General features: G+C 35.1%; 1 protein-coding gene across 5 annotated transcripts in view; it reads left to right on the forward strand.

Moving 5' to 3' along the window:
• CTNNA3 (catenin alpha 3) overlaps nucleotides 1-18904 on the forward strand; it is a 1202853-nt gene that overhangs the window by 646347 nt on the left and 537602 nt on the right. For all 5 annotated transcript variants that reach the window (XR_014796805.1, XM_084904252.1, XM_084904255.1 and 2 more), the window contains one exon: nucleotides 9629-9781. Coding sequence is in view for 4 of the 5 variants with exons in the window: in XM_084904252.1 (XP_084760378.1) it covers nucleotides 9629-9781 (153 nt within the window). In the remaining variant the exon portion in view is untranslated. The remainder of the gene's footprint in view (nucleotides 1-9628; nucleotides 9782-18904) is intronic.

Here is an 18904-nt window from a genome sequence, read left to right on the forward strand (position 1 = left end):
GTTACTCCTTCCAGATCTTTTTAGGATGCACCACAAGTGAGTTTCTGTTTAAGTTAAGGCTATTTTTCAAACTTGGGTTATCAGGATCCTAGGATTAGAAAGGATTTCATTTTGTAATTGAGAAGTGCAGAATAATGCCACAAATTATTTTTTTTCTAGAAATATGAAGACTGCTATTTCTTTTAGACACTTGCTTTCCATTCCTTTCCACTATTTAAAAACCAGAGTCCTTTTTTCATGCACAATGCTAATTTGGTCACCATTAACTCATAAAAGAGGGCCAGAAGCTTTCCACCCTAAGCTTTTAATGCAATATTTTATTGAAGTTTAATGGGAAGATTTAGTAAAAAATGACCTGAGCAATCTTTTAATCCAGAAATAGATTTGGAAAAGGAATAAATATGGATCCCCAGCCAGTTAATATTAGCTGTGTAAAACACAATTTTGAAGCCTGGGAAAAGTCCAAAATCTCAACTTTATAGCTTTAATGTGAATTCTGTTTCTACTGTCAGCACTTAGAATTATGGAATTCAAGAGCTGGAAGGAACGTACCACAACCTGTTTTACGATGTAGATGAGAAAGCAGGCCAGTGTGGCCAGGTGATCTCTAAAGAGGAAGGGGCATTGCATCTACACCAGGTCAGGGTCTACACTGGACTCAGGAACTGTGAACCACAGAGCCATCCTCCCTGTTGGCTGCTTGGCTGCTATTTTCAGTCTTCTTCAGGATTTCTACCCCACCTCCTCATCCTAAGACTTGGAAAAGTTGTTCCTAGGAGCTATCAGAAATTTTATCTTTCATTCCTCTATGCCTTCAATGAAGTCATGCACTAAGAGTTAATCTACATTTATTATCTCCAAAGCTTTGGAATTAATGCTTTTGTAATGTCAAGATAAAGGAATTCTTTGCATGTAGAGTGATCAGATTTAGCAAATAAAAACACAGAATGCCTAGGTAAGTTTGAATTTCAGATTAACAACAAACATATTTTAGTATAAATGTACCCCAAATATTGCATGGGACACAATTACATAAAAAAAATAGTTGTGTTTATCTGAAATTCAAATTTAACCAGGAATCTTATATTTTATCTTATAATCCTACTTGAATTTCTACCTCACTATTGTCAGTAAAATATAGAAAGAGCTTGAGGGTTACTAATACAGGTAGTCCTCGGGTTATGTCGGACTCAATGTATGTTGCTTTGTTGTTACGTTGCCATCTCCCATTTATTTATAAAAAAAGAAAGTCCCGTCAATTTGACATATGTACATACGTGATTTATGTTTTTTATTATTTATTTACCACAAGTAACGGTCAGGAATTGTTATCTTTCTTTTAAATTTATTTTACTGTGTCACTTCATTACTACTGTGCATGTGCTCCATGTGAGTGACGTAGGTGCTTACATAGGTGGGTTCCAACTAACGGCAAAAATCGCATTATATTGCCATTGGAACGGATCCCTGACGTAACCCGAGGACCTACTGTAATCTTTCTCAGAGAAAGAAAATGTCCCCAGCTTGTAGAGAACTGCTGTGTTCCAGAGGTATGAAAATTTCTCGTGGTTTCACAGGTCAACATCCTCATTGCTTTGGGTAAGTATTGCCGCTGAACAGACCACCACAAATGATAGCAACCATTTTATTATGTTCACGATTCCACAGAGTGGCTTGGGGTCAGCAAGGCCAGTTCCATGGTATTTTTACTGTGGCCTCCCATGCAGTGGAAGTCAAATGGTGGCTGTGTCTGTGCTCAGAGCTGGGTACTTGAGACCTCAGTGCCTCTTCTTTCCTCTTTCAATGTAGTTTCTAATCTCCTAGGCTTTCTTCTGTGGCTTCTCCAGCAGGGAAACCTGGACTTCTTACATGATGTTTCAGTGCTTCAGTGCTTCTTAATGCCTAAGCTCCAAAGTCACTAGAATGTTGTTTCCTCCACATGATGTAGATTAAAATAGTCACCAACCCTGCCCCAGGTGAACAGGAGCAAGGAGAAGCATTGTGTCTCATGGGAGAAGTGGCATGAGTACATAGGAAGGGGTGGTCTTTAGACACATCCATGATCTTCAATGTCAGTGAAGTAGTTGCTCTGATTCATTCTCAGTGTCCTTATTTTCCCTCCCAGGACCTCACTTTTTATCCTGATGTTTGGCTTCGGGCAAAAAATAAAAACAAGTTTAAACAGTAATGTGAGTCATCTCCACCTCTTCTTTTTCTTGCAAAATTTATCTAGCAGTGTGCTTTAAGCATCTTAACTCTTTCACACAGGAAGGAGAAAGCTACTACCCTTGAAATGTTTTTCTTTAGAATATTTAATGTTCATCTCTTGTTATAGATTGTGTTGGTTTTTAGTAAAAAAATAAAACAGAATCCATCGTTCTGCCCATTCATCCTACTCCCCTTGCTTACCCATGACTTGTCAATCAGCAACACAGAAATGTTTTAACTTTGGTTCGAAGAATCATTGAATTTCTTCTGTGAGGAATGCGATAAATTGTTTAGACATATCCAGAGAGAAGCAAATTATACATTTTAGGTCAACAAGATGAAATGTCATAGGAGGTGACTTAGTGTTTATTTGTTTCAGCCCTCTTGTTCTGTGACTTGAGAACAAAGACAAAAGTCCTTGGCATGGTGTTCCAGATTCTCTGTAATTTGGCTCCAACTTAATCCCCATAATTCTTAATGTTCTTTCCCCTTCCACTCACTTTCTCCATTCTTCTTCCCACCACAGCAGCACATTAACCTGTTCTCTGACTGAAAAGTCTCCTGACTTCTCACCAGGTTTCCCATCACCTTTCTCCCCACCCCCAAACACACATGTGTATTTGAATATATGGCTTATTCAACTTGGTGCCTTCCTGGCTCCTCCGACTTCCCCTACCTAACCCCTAATCCACTGAGGGAGTTCAAGAGGAACATAAATACTATTTCTCCAATGAAACCTTTGCGTTTTTCACTGGCTGGAATTAATCTTTTTCTTCCCAGAGCACTCATAGCATGTGTTATTCTATTATAGCAGTGATCATATTTAGCCAGTATTTCTCTTCCCACTGAATTTTGAATCCTTAAAATGATAGTTAGGACATTGCTCATTTAATAAATGCTTTCCAAAGCTCTCTATCAACTGTAGTCCTTACATTATTTGTTTTTATCCCTAAAACAAGAAATAATGCCATAGTATTATCTTTATTCCTTTGGTGAGTCAATTTGCAAACATCAACCAACTACCTTGTAGAGCCAACTTTTGAGCTCACATCTGTTCAACCTCACTCTAATTTGTAAGTTCATCTTCAGAACTTCCAGAGCCTAATACCCTGATTTTACTGCCATAAATTATTTTTTCTTATTTGACATGTTTTTATAATTTAAATATTATTCTTCATTCAGTCTTCTTTCCCATTATTTATTTGAGAAATACATACCTATTGAAATTCTTAATAGGGGAAGAAGATTTTTAAACCTTTATTTTCTTAAAATTTTAAAATAATGAATTTATTCCACATCTATTGTATTATTCACAGTGAAACATACATTTACTTTCATTAAAGGCAAGTTAAAAATGTTATGTGTATATATTGAGAAAAAAAACTTATTTCTTAAATGCCAAAGAAAGCACTTAAGATATGTCAAATAAGACAGAATTCTGGTAAAAAGAAAAAAAAAACCCACAGAATTATAACTTGATTAATTCTTTAGTTGCTGAATTGCTAAATTGCTATATTCATCTCTTCTTCATGTTGTTAGTACTAGTGCCACACTCAGAAAAAAAATGTGGAGGATTTATACCTCCTTTTTCATCATTATTATCATCAAATAATATTAAGTATCCATAAGATACAAGTCCCATTAAATTGACACAGTATGTATATGCTGAATTAATTGTTAGGTAATTTATTTCCTATTAGTCAATTGAGTTTTGAAAGTTATATCTTACTATTTGATTTAAAATTAAAATGCCATTAACATGCACAAATATAAATTGTCCTAGTTCCCTAAGGATTTCTTTTCTAAAATACTTTCTCTTCTTTCCTCTGTCCCTGACAGTTTCATTCTCTGTTTCCTCATTTGGTGGTGGTGGGCTGTGTGGGGCTGGGCTTTCTTACAGTTTTCTCATACAGCTTTCACTTTGGGGTTTTGATTGTAGAGAAATATACTATTTTTTATTTGAGATCCCAAACAACTTACATCAGTGGGAGATAGAAAAATTGATGTCTCAAATCCTTTCATTAAATTGTAGTGAGAAAGATGGAAAGCCCCTCAGTTTGGTTTTGTGCCTGACATCTTTCATACAGGTATTTATTAAAAAATACATATACCTTTAACTTCTGTTGGCCTCCCACTTACTTCAAATCTTAGTTTTGCAGCTTCTAAGGTTTTCTCATTTCTACATGGGCATGTTGGATTCTTCTTTAAAGTTTCTGTCTATCACCTAAGTGAAAGGAATGAGTTATTCCATTAGACAGAAAAATACTATGGAAATAAATAAGATAGAGCTGCCTAGGTATTTATATAGGTATAAATGATAGTGTAATTGAAGTGAAAAATATCCCATATGGATATGTTAGAACATAAAAGAAAATTACTTAGCATAGCATTCAAGGCCTTCTGTCTTGTCCCTAATATGTGTTTCTAGTTCCATCTTATAATAATTCCTCTTTCACAGTCGCCATATCCAAGGGCAGAATCAAACCCAATGGTGTGCAAAGCAGAAGTGGCAAAGTGTGATTGTCATTGGGTAGTTTATGTAAAACATTGGAGTCAGCTACTTGGTATGTAACCAAACAACATTAACACCAGGTAAACATGTCAATTTTATATTGAATTCTTCAGAAAGCAGATCCTGAGACTGGGGCCTTCCTACAGGCCGTTTATTTGGGAAGTGAAACCAAGAAGTGAGTGTATGAGACCATGAAGTGTAGGAGGACAGATAGGGAAGGAGGAAAGGATATGCTATTGAGGTTGCCACCATAGGCAACAGGAGCTTAAGGGCCACTGAGAAGGCATATAATGCCTTCCAGAATTGCCTGACCCATGGAGGGAGGCTGGGATTTTATCCAGCAGCTCCCTTCCCCATTGGCTGAAGGGTGCTCCCAGTGGCGTTGACTCTTCAGAACTTCCAGCCCATTTGTACTTGGGCTGAGAATCTTACAGAGGCTTGGAGCAGGCCCCGAGAAAGAACAACCTAGAGAAGCATGGAACGCACTCAAGGTGGGATGTCTTCGGAGGCCTTGGGTCTGTTCCCCACAGCAAAAGCTGAAATCAGAGACAGGTCCAGAGGATGAGATGTAAAGCAGCAAAAGCCTCTCCTATAGTCCCTAATCATAGCTGTGAATGTGATGCTACTAGTGAATGACCAGGAATCAGCAAGATAGATGATGCAGTGAGAACATTATGGTTTGGTTGCATTAATTGTGCTGTTTATTATTTGGATGGCCTAAGATGCTCTCCAAACAAAAGATATTTTCCTGCCTGCTAACTGTGTGCTACCTCTTAAAGGCATCATTCATGTCTAGCACAAGCCACCAATTTATGTCCATTTTATTGTTATATTTTATTCTTTTTGTCTTAATTTGTGTTTTTTTTCTTTTTTTTTGCCTAAATTTTTTTTCCCATTACCTTTATTATACTCATTGAGATCTTATTTCAATCTACCACTATGTCTTGGTAACACTAAGTACTTACGTTACTCTGAGGATCCTTCTATTTTCTTTGCTTATTATAGTCTCTGTTCCTAGGATGTTGTATTTCCTACTTTCTATTCAGCTTTTAAAATGGAATACATGTAGTTCATATAAAGCCTTGTTCACCATGACAATCATTGTACATTTTCTCATTCATTTTTTTAAAGGTACTCATCAAACTCTTTGTGCATTTCTAATTCCCTAATAGTTACCCTGTCTTTTTCACCCCGGCATTCCTCAGGTTTCCTAGAAGGGTGCCTTGCCCGTAGGCAGCTCAAAATGCATTCGTTAACTTGAATGAATGTACAGTTATGGGTCAGAAGATTTATTGAGCTCATTATATTTGACATTATATTATGTCAGATCATTTTAGCTTATTTTCCAACAGAATTTTGAAGACATTGGCATAGAATTATTTGGAAGCTCATTTTCCAGTCCTAGTTTTGTCCTACTGAACCTAATACCTCACATACATGGTACATCTTTTCTCATTTAATGTGTTATGTAGTTAGCAACATGCCTTACAAAATGCAAAAAACAAACAAACAAACAAACAAACAAAACACCGCACAATTGCTCCTAATTTGGTTTAGTATTTAAAAAAAAAATAATTTAGCCAAATAGTTAATTTATTTATTCTGTAATTAACAGTAAATTGGCTGTGCCTTCAATCTCACATTTGTAATGTATTTTAACACTTGTGTATGGAAAAAAGAATTTATTTAATATCTGGGAAAATATAGTGGAAACCTTAAAAAATAATTTTAAAAAAAAGAAAAGAACAGGGAGTAAAGACCATTAAAATGAAGGTAAGACAAAAGGTAGTATCACAGAGGGGAGAGGAACAGACCATAGCAAACGGATGCAGCACTGGAAGAAGATTGCTATAACTATTGAAGTGTTTACAAAACTTGGCACAATGTGTCACAATTGTTATTTCCATCTCCTTAGGTTTTTTGTATGATGATAGATTAAAAAAAAAATGTGTTCTTTTTAAAGCATAAGAGGACAATTTGACTTCCTGTGTACAGTAGTAGATGGGAAAAACATCAAAGTCTTTTATATGAGAAACAATCCCTTTTTAAAACTGTCTTGATATAGTTGATATTGCTTCTTCAAGTCCTAAATTACTAAAAATATGTTTATTCTTGTTTGTCTCCCATTTATTCTTTGAATCATAGCAAAAGGACTCCTGCTCTTACTTTTCCAGATTATGCTCACTAAGTTTTCAGCAGTTAACCTGTTAGTGATCCAATCTAATAGACAAGTCTTGGTTATTTTCATTTAACTTATCTTTAAAATTATATTTGGAAACCTATTATCTTTTGAAATCTGCTTGCTGCCAGTCTTCTAGATCAGCGTTTTTCAACCGCTGTTCCCTGGTGTTGTTGCCTGGTGTGCCGTAGGTGCAGACAAGACAAGAATTTTATAATTTTTCACTATTTTGTTTACTTAATATTTCATAATAAAGTAATTATAAAATACTTTCTTTGTGTTTATTTGATTCCTATTCAAGAGAATGACTTTATATATAGTCAATATAGGCACAGAGTTAAATTTTTTAACATTTTCTAATGGTGGTGTGCCTTGTGATTTTTTTCATGAAACAAGTGTGCCTTTGCCCAAAAAAGGTTGAAAAACACTGTTCTAGATAGTTTCCTTTATTATAATATTTAATAACTCACTTTTCCACTGGATTATAAATAAACATGCAATTCCACCTTGACATTTTTCACAACCTTGCTCTTGGTAGAAATCTAAAGAATAGTGTTCAGTATATCTATTGAATTGAATCAAATAGAAAAGAAGCCTCGACAAGTTCATAATGTAGGTATTATAGTTGTGTTTGGTACAGTAAGTTTATCTGAAGAGCACTGACACGGAGATTTATTTGAAATTTTCTCCTTTATATGCTCTTTGATTAGGCCATGCACACAGTGTAGTGATGGCCAGGGGGAGAAGGGAGGGATGGGTGGAGGTGGGCAAAGGGTTTGAGGATTGTGGACATCTGTCAGAGTGTCAACAATCATTTTTTTTTAAAGTTTCTCCTTTAGTTTTTTGGCCATTTGCTCTTATCATCCCAGTCTCTTTTTTTAGGTTTTACTCTTCCATCTGGATGACTCCCACAAATGGTACTATTTGTTTTTTTAAAAATATATATTTTTATTGATTTCAGAGAAGAAGGGAGGGGGAGAGAAAGATAGAAACATCAATGATGATAGAAAATCATTGATTGGCTGCATCCTGCTAGGGATCAAGCCTGCAACCCAAGCATGTGCCCTCTCTGGGAATCAAACCCCTGTGCCCTCCTGCTCCATAGGTGGATGCTCAACCACTGAGCCACACCAGCCGGGCAAATGTTATGACTTCCTAGAATTTTATTTTCTGACTTCTTCTCACTTTATCTCTCTCTATGATCTTGTCCTTGGCTTAAATTGCCTCCCATATGTTTGATGGCTTTCAATTGCATACCTTTAATGCTGGTTACAAATGAAAGAGGAAAAAGATGAAGGGGAGAAATTGCCCTTTAAAACGGTTCCCCTTCTGAGAGTTCCCTTCTACTTTTATGTATCTGGAACTAGTACTACTCGTAGTTCCCAGTTCAAGTGCTACCTTATGATTTCTTGCCTGACTTCCTCGGTTCACTCTTTATGGAAGTCAAATACATTGGCCATTCACTCTGTTTGCCTTGTAACCCCTTAGTACTCTACACCCTGTCCTAGTAAGTGCTCAGTAAATATTAATTAGTTGTCATCAGTGATTTGCCTTTCTGCATACTAAATAGAAGTTTTCCTACAGCCTTTGTGAAATTGTCGGTAGCCAGAAAATTTCACAGTTCTGAGAAAGTTCTACTATCTTAGGCAGAGGCATTTTTCTCTCAGAAATCTATAATTATTATGGATTCATTTTTCTGAATGAAAGAGAGAATATACTCTTTTGTATGTAGCTACATCATTCAACCCCTTTAAAGTGTATTATTATCTCTCATGTAATCCAAAACTAGGTTAAATGTCTATTGGATTAAAAAAATACCCTAAAATATAATTTTCACAAAAGGCAAATTACAAATTTCCTATTTAATAGCTATTAACTTCTATGTTTTATTGTATAGAGATTATTAATGTAAATGAGGAGGTGATAAAAAAAAACTCTGGGGCCATTCATAGTCATTGAAATTATTAATGAAACATTTCATGATATTGTGATCCTTAAGGCTTCAATATTATATAAATTCCATTTATTAATTTTCTAATGCAGTTTTAAATTTCTGGAACTATCTGCTGAGTACAGTAATTGCCATTGATTGTCATTTATAAGCTTATACATAATCTAATTTAAAGGAACTAATTGTAGCACAATGTTACACTTGTTTAATAATTTAAGGTGTGAGGGCTAGAACAATTAATGCAAATGAAGAAAATTGGACATCACACTCATTTATTATTCTCCTTGCTCTATTAATCTATTATCAACTGGCATAATCAGTGAAATAACTTGGTTTAATTACCATGAAGTCTGCAATTTAGCTAATCAAAATTTATCAGTTCCTCCAACAAGGTAGAAAACATTTCATAATTTTGTAATTATTAAAATACATGATGTACCATGTTGTTTGTACATGTGCATAAACATTATAATAGGCAAATTTCTTGAAGGAAAAAATGAAGTATTATCACTTATAATCTAACTTCTGGGGTAAATACAACTAAAGGAAAAATTAGTGACTTTTGAGAGCAAGAGAGCTATTGCTCAATGATATTTTCTCCAATATATGGCTGTTTTAGCTTTGTAAGTGACATACATACACAGTCATAAATATGACTTTTGGGATTGTGCAAAAAATATATATAAAATTTTGTAGCTGCTGAGATTGTAAAACTACAAAATAAGCTGAACTATTTCCTGATTTTTTAAAAAAGCATGGATTTTCTGTTTCTTCTCAGCTCCGAAAGGCTATTATAGATCATGTGTCAGACTCCTTTTTGGATACGACAGTCCCACTTTTGGTTCTCATCGAAGCTGCCAAGAATGGTCGGGAAAAGGAAATAAAAGAATATGCTGCGATATTTCGTGAACACACCAACAGGCTTGTAGAAGTAAGTGTGCTATAATTTTAACTACTCTGTGTATGGGAGAATGAGGCCTTCATTCCTCATTTACAGTCAAATTATACTTAAATAATGTCTGAGAACCTTTATTACCAATAAAGCAGAGTTGGGCCAAAGTAATATAGAGACATTTATGCCAAACTGTATAAACCATTCCCCATTGGCTAGGAAATTGAGCAATTTATTTAGAAAGAACTATAAACTATAATCAATACTTTTAAATGAATATTTTTTTTCAGAGCTACACAAATAAGCTTGTTAAATGCAGATACTGTGTTCTATCCCTTACAAATATTTTTCCATTATAACTTAAAAATACCAAAGATTCTATCTCATGCTAATATTTTCTACCATATTTTCATGGCTGTATTACTCCTTCGGCCTTTCAAAGAATATTCCACTATATAATGGGACTATAGAACAAGAATGTAGGATGTGGAGGGGTAGAGAGTTCCAGAGTAATTAAATATATTTTATTGGGCTGGTTCATGTCTTAGATGGAACAAGAGGAGATGATAAAACTTAATTTCTCCTACTTACAAACTGAAAACATTGAGATGCTCCATGATTTGGGAGACAGGGTGGCATATTGTTCCAGGAATCATGAGGGGCTAAGTGATTCCCAGGAGACACATCATGGAACCTATTGTATTATGGCCATCAAAATGCAGTCACAGTAATGTGACAGTGTTCACAGGGCTGGGAACCAGTGGCAGGAAGGGATAAATGCGATTGACCACATCCGTATACGTACCAGAGAGAGATGCTGCTGGTGTCCTTCAGTATGACTGTATCAGTTGTTAAGGCTAGTGTCTATTGTCATTGTCAGTGCCCATGACATATTGGTTACTAAAGGTTTAGACGGTCATGCCTTCCTAAACTGGTTATGAACACTGGTGTAATATGTGTTTGGGGGCCCAAATTGCTTGTAAACTATTGTTAGAAATAGTCATCATCTGGGTTAGAATCACAGCTTTCGATATAGCATATACTACTATATAGGGCTTTACCAACCTCTTTAATGTGGGTCCACTGGAAAGGGAGTGTCTAATGTGGCTAGCACTTGTACCATAAGCTCTCTGAATCCCAGTCTTCACATCTCAAAAATGAAAGGAATTGATAAATTGATTGCTAAGAACACATCAGGCCTAAATCTTCTCCACCTTCAACTTGTCCTTTGAACTTGTCAAGAATTCCATGAAACAGGGCAAGGTTACAATTCTCCTTGGCCTTATATGGAAATAAAGACACAAAATCCAAACCAAGTAGAGTCACAGCTGATTTCCAGATTTGCAGTTTTTATCTAATTAGTTCAATTACTTATCACTTACCTGCTTTTATTTATTCCTTCTTATCTTCATTCCTCCAATATTTATTAACTATTTCAACAGGAAAGTGTTCAAAGTAAGAGAGCATTGCAGAGTGAGCAGGTGATGATAGGGACTCAGCTGAGTGTAGCCTCCGAGATTTGTAAAAGTTTTTACTAAAAATCTGTTGTTAGTTTAATATTCCTATGGAATAGAAATAATATTTCTATTATATATGTATTATATATCTAATATTATATATATAAATATATATTATATATGTGTTTATTAAATATAATATAATATAATATAATATAATATAATATAATATAATATAATATAATATAATATAATATAATATAATATAATATAATATAATATAATATATCTTCAGGGGAGGATATGCTGAGAATGTAGCCCTTCAAAGATTTGACTAGGCTAGACATACAAGATGGCACATTCCCATAACTGAAAGTGATGTTAGCTGTCCTCTGGGAGCTTAGCTGTGGGTGTGGAGTGGAGCACCAATACATGATTCTGAGATGAGAAGTCCTAAGAGCAAGCCAGACCCAGGAGGAAGAAGCTGACATTCTTTTAAGGCCAGGGACAGAAAATGGCAGGGTTCCTCTGGGTTTCACTGGTCAAAGCGATCCCACAGCCTGCCCAAACACAAGGAGGGGGCGGCAGGTGGGGCATGAGACTCCACTTCTCAATGGAAGGAATGACGAAGGATTTGTGGCCACCTTCAATCTACGACTCTTCTCTGGGCTTCATTTTCTTTATTTATAAAGTAAAGGCTTTTTAAAAAAGGTAATAGCTAAGACCACTACCAATTTCTAAAGTTCTATGATCCAACAAATACTTTTTAAAATGAGAGAATTCTATTTTTCTAAGAGATAGAGCCATAGGAGAAAATGAAAATGATGTTTAAGTATATCACTTCCACAGTGTGTTCCTTATCAACAAGTAAACAAAAAGAACATTCCATTTATCTCCCAGGAAAATTATTTTTGAAAGGAGATGTCTAACCAAAACAACAGAGAAAAATGATCATTCATTTATTACAAACATTGAGATAGAAATTGGGGAAGTAGGAGAGCAAATACATATCTATTTCAGAACACATTCTGAGTTCACTTATAGATTACTTACCATTCCTCCCACCCCATCCCCACTTCCTACTACCTCTCTAGCACAGACATGCACATATACCCATCTTATTCCCAAGCTGGGCAATTTCACATAGCAAGGCAGAAAGTCTTAGGTTCTAAATGGCTTCAAGAAAAAGCTATTTTCAACATGTCTGGTTTTTTGATACCTCCACTATGTTTGTCAGAGAAATCTAAAATCAGTGAACTTGTTGAAGTAAAACTTAAATAGGAAAAAACAAAAAGTTCACTTTTAAAGAATTCCTATAGATCTTTGAAGAAAATTACATGCTGTTAAAAGAAACACTTTAGATAATGGTTAATGTATAACTTTTACAAAAAAAGATAGTAAAAGGTAGAACTGAACCCAAAGCAAAAAAAGACCAACCATTACAAAATTATATGGGTAATAAGTAGAAAACCAAAAATCATTTGGATGTTGGAGAAAAATAAAATGGAAATAAGGAGAAAACTGGCCAATAACTAGACTTGAACATTCCTATTCTGTAGCAGAGTTATGTCTTAGGTCTCCTGTTATATTATCATATAGTTTGCATAAAATTATAAAATGATCATTCATTCATAGTACCAATAATTGGAGAACTTAGGTTCTTATGACTGATTTTATTTTGTTGTACTGAACTAAGTAGCTATTATGCAAAGCTGCTCCCACTTTGAACATCCAACTTACTCCTTATTTTTTTGATCCACCACGCCACAGTGGGAAGGAGAAGCAGGAATCAAGAAGCTGGCATTTTGAAAGTCATCTTCACTTAGTGATTAGCAATTAATGACAAATGTTCTCATTGAATTATTCTTCCGAGTACTTTGATCTTGCACACATAATCACTTAGAGCACCAGGAACTCAACTGGCTTTCATCAGAAATGCCTATTAAACAGGAAGTTTAAAATATTAATTTTATCTTAAAAACAAAAATATCTGGTGACTAGGGTATTTTATCTTTTATCATCCTGAGCCTTCTTGAACGATAGCAGTCTTTACAGGTAGTGCCAAATAAATCGGTATTGAATGAAGGAACACATTCCTAGCAGCAACACAATTCTCATTCTCTCTAAAAACTTGACTTTGGGGATTTCTTTAACTGGACTTGGGATTATATGCCCGAGTCCAATTATTTAGTAGAGTACCTATCTACTCCACTGCACATGGATAGTACCTTAAAATTCTTCTTCGCAGTGATTTAGCAGATGCCTTTGCCATTAATTGTCAAGAGCAGGCACTATAAACCCTGCTCCAAATTTTTGCTCAGGAGTCTGTGACAATTTAACAGCATCTTTAAAGGACTTTGCCCACTCTTAGAGGTATAATCTGTAACTTTAATGTGGTGATACAACTATTATTCAGAAGAATAATTGTCCTTATATTCAACAAATGTATTATTTATTAGAAGAGTCATATAATAAATAGTACATATTTCTCTAAAATTAATTTTAAAACTCCACTATTATTTTTGAATCACATTTTACTTTGTTCTCAGAAAAATCAGTCCATGCTGACACTACAGTTGCTACCAACTACACCAGTAAAATTTCCAGTTTATCTCATCGATTGTAGCATATTAATTATTATTAGATCTGGCAGTGTTAATGATTTAGGCCTGAAAACGTTCTGTGAATTAAAAAAGTTTCTCTATGTGAAAAGCCAGCTTCGGCAGTGCTTTGACTTACTCATCAAAAATTCATCTGTGTTCTTGCACCTTATTTTAGTAAGTTTCATCAAAAAAAGAAAGAAAAAAGTGGGTGGACATTTAATTATAATATTTCCTTCCAACCTACAAAGCTGATTGTTCCCACTCACAGAATGGTGAGCCAGATTTAGCCAAGCCCCAGCGCCAAGAGATAAGTCTTTAAAGGGACTCTTACTGTCCTGCAAAAGGTGCTTGTTGTTCTCTGCTCTACTGATATCTTTTCCAATTGATAGGGGTTGTTCAGTGTCACTCATTGTTGAATTGGTCATCTGCTGTCAAATAAGGATATGCTCAGTTATCAGTAAATAAAGCTGTTGGAGACCCCTTCTATTTTTCCTCAGTCTCCCTTCAAAAGGAATCAACAAATCCATACTTACAGTTGTATACAAACCAGCAACTTTCTCAGTGAGCATCTTGGCAGCTGTCCTCTTTTGGAGGGAAGAGAAGCTATAGCTAGGGCAGAAATGCCTTTGCTTATGTGGAATAGAGCACACAGGTGTGACTGTCCACTCCCTGGGTTAGAAACCCTCAGCATATTATTCCTCTTTCAGCTAAAAGACGTGATGAAAGCCTAGTGAGTGACCTTTCCATGCAGGTTTCTGTATAAATTTTTTATTCATGGTCTTTGGAATATAGGAAAAGGGTAGTTTACGATTACAGAAAAGTCAGAGACTTTCCACAATAATAAAGAACAGATGTATTTTAAAATATATAGCTTTTATTGATAGAGAGAGAGATAATGATGAGAGAGAATCATTGATTGGCTGCCTCCTGCATCTGTATGCCTACACTGGAAATCAAGCCTGCAACCTGGGCTTGTGCCCTGATTGGGAATGGAACCATGATTTCCTGGTTCATAGGTCGAAACTCTACTGCTGAGCCATGCCAGCTAGGCAGGAATAGATAATTTTGAATGGAATATTAGTGTTTTGGGAAAAAATATATGGGATTAGAATATTATGGGAATTTGGCATGAAGTAAGCAATATTTACATCAAACCTTGAAGACTAAGCAGGAGTTGGACTTGAAAACTAGAACTCCAACTGGCGATAACAGCATGCTCATTACCGTGTTCCAGAAATCATATAAATTAAATCTAAATGGCTAAATTGGATGAAGCATGAAGTGGAATAGAGGCAGCTTTGCATATTTAATTGCCAGGATGAAGAGGTTAGGTTTCATCTTAGGGAACTGGATCCGGGTGAGAGGCAGAGGGAAGGGTTTACAGGCAGTCATATTTTAAGAGAGTATGGGAATGGGCTCTTGCATTTGGATATAAAAATTTTAACCCCCAACAATTGATTCAATCTCATGAGCACAGTCTGGCATTTAAAAAGGACTTAAAGTGCATTTAAAGTGTAACTTATCATCATACATTAGAGGTAAGAAAATTAGTTTTAATCATGAAATTGGAACAGAAAAGTAAGTGCCTCCTGACTTAATGGTACCAGATCGATGCTACCCATTAGAAATAGAAGGCAAACTACATACATAATTTAAATTTTTCTAATAGTCATACTAAAAAAAGTAAAAGTAAACAGGTGAAACTAATTTAAACAATATGTTTTATTTAATCCAGTGTACCTCAAACATTTTGACATGAAATTGATATTAAAAACTAATGAGATATCTTTCATTATTTTGTACTTAGTCTTAGAAATATGGTATGTATTTTATATTTATAGCCTATCTTAATCTAGACTGCTCACATTCTATGTGTATAATATTCTGTGGCTAGTGGCTATTGGACTACATAAATGATTAGCAAATTGAGGTCAGGAGTATATTCGTTCATTAATTTATTCATCCATTCAACAAAGATATCTCCAGTGCCTACTATATGTCATGTTCTGTGTTGGATGCTGGGAATGCTGTCTAGAGCCTTTGTTTTTGTTTCCTTAGCCTGATATATAGTAGTGCACTATTCAATAAATCATTGTTGAATTATTAATTAGCATATAAACAAATGAAGCAGAATGTTTATTAATCCTATGGAAAATATTTTTAAAAATTTTTTATTTATTGATTTGAGAGAGAGGAAAGAAGACAGAGAGAAAGAAAAAGAAACATTGACTTGTTTTCCACTTATTTATGTATTTATTGGTTGATTCTTTTATGTGCCCTGACCCCATCAAACACATAACCTTCACATATGGAATGATGCTCTAACCAACTGAGCTACTCTATAAGGGCTAGAAATCTTAAAGATGATAAACTGTATGACTTACTGCGTGACCTGTGAAAAATGGAGACAGATTTGGATTTGAATTCTGACTTGAAGTCCTTGGAAAAGTCATTTAATATCTCTTGTATGTATCTTGTAAAAGGCATACTCCATTGTAAAGTGAAGATAACAGTAAGATCAAATGGGATGACGGATTAGGTACAAAATGTTACATGATGTGGACAGGGTTGTTCAGTGAATAATGGTCTTCTTTCTTTTCCTCTATTTAGCATGTGTTTTTTTTTCTTCAAAATGTTATTTGAGAAAAAGTCACTCCAATCTCCAATACACCTAATAAGCAATGGCATTTTCCTTTTGAAAATTTGATTTGATAAGATAATTTCAAATTTACTGTAGCTTTTGGATTTTTGTATTCAACTTTCAAAAATAGTTTTAAAAAAAGTGTTTTTAAAGAATATTAAAAGTCAACTGCAAAAGCTCCTGTAGGAATTATGTGGTCAAAATGTGATATACAATTAACTAGTGTGTGAAACTTCTCTGAAACCAAAAACTTCCCAATATTATTCTTCATGATGGTATTTGACCAAGAGTTAACAAGTAAACATGCCAGCTGACTGATAAGTAAACTCAGGTCTAGAAACCAAACTTTGTTTTAATCACCAGTCTGATCATGAAATTGGGACTGATCTATTCCTCTTAATCAATTCACTATTCAATTAAAAATATATACTGAGTCCCTACAATGTGGTCTTTTGAGCTCATCTACATTGTTAAAACCTGGTTCCATTTATGGTCTTTTTTTTTGTTTTGTTTTGTTTTTTGTGGTTTTTTTTAAAGAGAAGAGAGAGTTCTAGTCTTCTGCTTAAGTGATTTTAGCGAATCACTAAACCTCTGCAATTCAATTTAATTATATGTAAATGTAAAATGAGGGGTTAAATATCCTTCTCCATTCCTGGCATTCAAAATTCTAGGAAGCAGAGAGTAGAGTTATTTGTTTTATGCAGTAAATAATATGGTCATTCATGGAGGAGACTGGTTAACCAGAAGTATTGGAAGAGTGGGGTTTTTATGGACCTTACAAGGCAAAAATAACTTTTTTGGATAATAAAAAAAAAGAGAAAAACAAGAAAAAAAATTAAATTCAAATATACAAAAATATTTAGTAATCTGTACCAGCATTAGGCAAAACACTTTCTACTTATTACCCCATTACATCAATGCTCACAACAGACATTTTGCTGATTTGGAAACCCTGTCTGAAAGAAATTAAGCAGCTCTTCTGAGGTCAAACAGCTAATAAATAGCAGAGGAGGGCATCAGCTCGGTTCTATCAATGTCAGAGACTGAAGGAATAAAGGTAGCACAATAAATCTAAGAATGGATAAGCCCAAGTTTTATATATTTAATTTCTTGATGGAGAGAGGAAAAAAACCTTTCTGAATGCTTTTAGATAAGAGACTCTCTATTAAGGAGATCAAGCTGTGAAAGTTTCAAGAATCTCTAATCTTACACTTTCCTTGCTATAGAAGTAGGAAGCCAGAAGCACACATGAACTCTTCTGTATGCATTCTTTATAATTCTTAGGTAACTGCTTAGCTCATGCTTGGTGATTATTCCAGGATGAAAGGCCTACCTGAGACCAGGTGTCATTTTCTGATGAGGAAGTACAAGTAGTCCATTTGTAAGTTGAATGTTTGTTTGAATCTTAGAATATATTTTGCCTTTTAATCGCCAGTATGTATACTACTTAGCTTTCTCGTATTAGTTCCCTAATACAAGTTTAAAATTGCAGAGCATTTTATTAGGAATATTCTTCTAACCTAACAGGCATGTAGAGGTGCCCCTCCCCATCACTCAGTCCCCTCTCAGCCTGTTTTTCAGAGAATCCCCAAGGTAGAGGCAGAGAATTCAGGTGCTTACAGTGGGAGGACAAACAAGTGATGAGTGAGAAGGGAGTACCTATGATGCAATGAAGAACCTCGGCCTACTTTAAGAGATGGACATCAACTCAGCCTTGGCCACCAGGCTCTGTGGTGTCAGACAGAATTTCTTAAAAGAACCCAGAAATACAGATTTTAATATAAAAGTATGTTGATTTCCAGTTGTAGACCATTGAATCAATTTAAAAGAAAATAAAAGCAAAAACACAGTCCCATCACTTGTGCCTATACATAATGCCAAGGACCACTAGTTTTGCAATCTCTGCTCTCTAAGGTCAAGTTTTGAAAGACAAACTTCAGCAAGATGGATTTGTGAAAGATACTGGGATAAGATACTGTCATATTAGTGGGAATCAGGTATTGTAGTAGGGAGTAAAATGCAAGAAAGGAACTTGGTTTGGGGAAGTGGGTTTCTTCCAGCTTTCTTTTCAGTAGTAGTTAACCTTGAAAATGGAGGTGAACTTAAAAGGGTTAAGCACACAGAGAAAATAAACTTTTCCCTCTTATTTTCTCTGCTGTTTGCAAGCAATGCTAGTGTAGGGGTGGGGAGAGGATAAGGGGGATCTTGCCAAAGGACCATTCTCATGTACATTAGGCCTATTGAAAGCTACAGTGTGCGTGTCCAGAAAATCCCTTCATAAGAAAACAGTTATGCTGGATACTTTCTGCAAGATGAAAGTGCTCGACTTGATGCTTTTAAAGGAATTGTTCTGTTACTGAAAAATGAAGTCAAATTTACTCTGAATCCCATTGATCACCTTGTATAGAGAGTAAACAGCATGCAAAGAGACTTGGGTTTTCTAAATCAATTTGATAATTTT

Source organism: Pipistrellus hanaki (assembly GCF_964339955.1).
Source record: "Pipistrellus hanaki genome assembly, chromosome: 14".
NCBI lineage: Eukaryota > Metazoa > Chordata > Mammalia > Chiroptera > Vespertilionidae > Pipistrellus > Pipistrellus hanaki.